At 37.0% G+C, this 2168-nt stretch overlaps 1 protein-coding gene across 1 annotated transcript; it reads right to left on the reverse strand.

Moving 5' to 3' along the window:
* Window positions 1-213: 213 nt before the first annotated feature.
* On the reverse strand, window positions 214-1676 carry LOC147380801 (UPF0481 protein At3g47200-like). The gene has a single exon (XM_086431229.1). It carries the CDS (start codon window positions 1330-1332, stop codon window positions 214-216), a length of 1119 nt encoding a protein of 372 aa, XP_086287355.1. The 5' UTR covers window positions 1333-1676.
* Between the last annotated feature and the right edge of the window lie 492 nt (window positions 1677-2168).

A 2168-nucleotide genomic window follows, 5' to 3' on the forward strand; every position in this document is an offset into this window, starting at 1 on the left:
GTGGAGAGCTTACACACCTGCGAGAACACACACTCACACAACTTGCAACAAACAAAGCAATGCTAGTCCAATGACTATTGAAATAAGTTTTCTTGATTCATGGAGAAAAGACTATGTAGAAGGTTTGGATGCCGGTTAGAAAGATAATAGAACATGCAGCAATTAAAACAATAATTTTCCATGGGTTCCTGCAATGAGTATGGACAAATTCACCTATGTAGAGCTTCCTCTTGTCTTTACAATACTTACGAATTTCACATATAACTTTCGAATAGGCTGAAAGATTATGACCCAATCCAATTGCAACTGGTTGACGAGCTTAGCCACATCCTCATCACTACCAAGGTAATTGTAGATTATGTTCACAGAACGCAACAATTTCACGTCATCGGCATGATCAATGAATGTATCTAAGAAACAAATGAAGGAGATGAATGCATGATCACCACACAAATCAGAACTCAACTCATATGCAATTAAATTGAGGAACCTGTCTTTGGTGGAATGGATAATTTTTAATATAGGAAGTGATAGCTCTCCATTGAACACGTTAGATTTGAATTCAACGTCACATAAACCACCAAAATAACTTTTCTTGAATGTAATCCCCTTATCTAGAAGCTTATTAACTAGAGGGTATGATCGCGACAAACCATAACTCGTCGACTCATGCTCGTCATGACTGGGATTGTCACCGACTAGTTTGGTCAGAAAAAGGTCTAGGATATGATAGGGTTCACGGTTTTTAGTCAAACGTAATGAAAAAATCCCAAAGTTTTCAGGGCCTTTTTTGAAGTCCATCAACACCTTCAAAACTGGGTATGGGAGCTGGTTCTCAAGCAAGAATAAATCTCTAAATATAAAATGCATGTCATTTCCGAGTGCTAACAACTCATCGTAACTGCCACCAAACATGACATTATAAATGAAATCTACAACAAAGCAACCATCCAAAAACATCATGATTGTGAATGCTTCTTTGTCTAAAGAAGAAATGAACTCCTCATCGTAGTACTTCATAGCTGCATCACTTACAGATTTAACCTTACTGTAGACCTTTTTGCAATCCTCATCAATGCTGGGACCACCACAACCAATAACAAGTCGTAAAGCAGCTGTGATCTTGAGCTCTTGTATCCTCGAAGATTCTAAGTTTTTGTGGTGATAAGGTCCAATTGATACCAATGCAGGCTCAAAGCATTTCTTATTAGCTTCGTTCTTCAACCATAGTGGTACCCTAGGAATTTTAATCTTGCCATTGGTCCTTCGATCGTTTGTGCCCTTCTTTAGGCTGTCCAACAACTCCTTTGGGATGGATGTATCTGTAATCATGGAACTAACACACAAATGGCATGTAAGGAGATAACTAAAACTATAAGTTGGCTTCTATCACTCTTTCACTTTTTTTTCAACTATATTTAAAAATAATGAAAAAGGAAAATTTTAGACACTTACCGCCACCATCACAAAATTCTTCAAATTCTTTCAAAAAGCAAAAATTTTAGACATTTTTTTATTTTATTTAATAGTATCGTCTTTAGTATTCTGAAAGCCCCATGAATTGGTTTTTACTAAACTGGTCATGAAAGGTTTAATAAACATAGCTCGTCTCCACTTTGGATCAAGAATGGGTCAGTAGGATCAAAGGTTATACGGAATCAGAACAACGGGCCATGTACTGTGAGGAGTGCTCATGTAACTAAAAGGAGTGAAGCCATCAGTGATTAATCCAAGTCTAACATTCCAAGGTTCAGAACCAAATGATGGGTATTTATTATCTAAAGCTTCCCATGCCATAGAGTCTGCTGTATGCCTCATTACACCATCTTTTATACGACATTCGGCGTGTCATTTCATATGTTCAGCTGTTTTTGAAAACATAAACAACCTCTTTAGCCTAGGAATCAACGAAAAATGATGCAAAATCTTTGCAGGTATTTTCTTCTCCTTTGAAGACTAATTAGAAGGGTTTTCAACTGATTGGCATCTAACAATTTCCCACCTAGACTCACCACATACTGCACATTCATTTGCATTCTCATGTTCTTTCCAGAATAACATGCAATCATTCGGGCACGCATCTATCTTATTGTAATGTAAACCAAGTCCTCGCAAAATCTTCTTCGATTCATAGTAATTCTTTGGCAACTTTTCTCCAATAGGAAATG

This window comes from Akebia trifoliata, unplaced genomic scaffold (assembly GCF_017979445.1).
Source record: "Akebia trifoliata isolate Shusen 1 unplaced genomic scaffold, ASM1797944v1 Contig00975, whole genome shotgun sequence".
Classification (NCBI taxonomy): domain Eukaryota; kingdom Viridiplantae; phylum Streptophyta; class Magnoliopsida; order Ranunculales; family Lardizabalaceae; genus Akebia; species Akebia trifoliata.

Excerpts from the sequence above, each read along its gene's own strand:
- LOC147380801 (XM_086431229.1), bottom strand. The coding sequence starts at position 1,332 with ATGATTACAGATACATCCATCCCAAAGGAGTTGTTGGACAGCCTAAAG.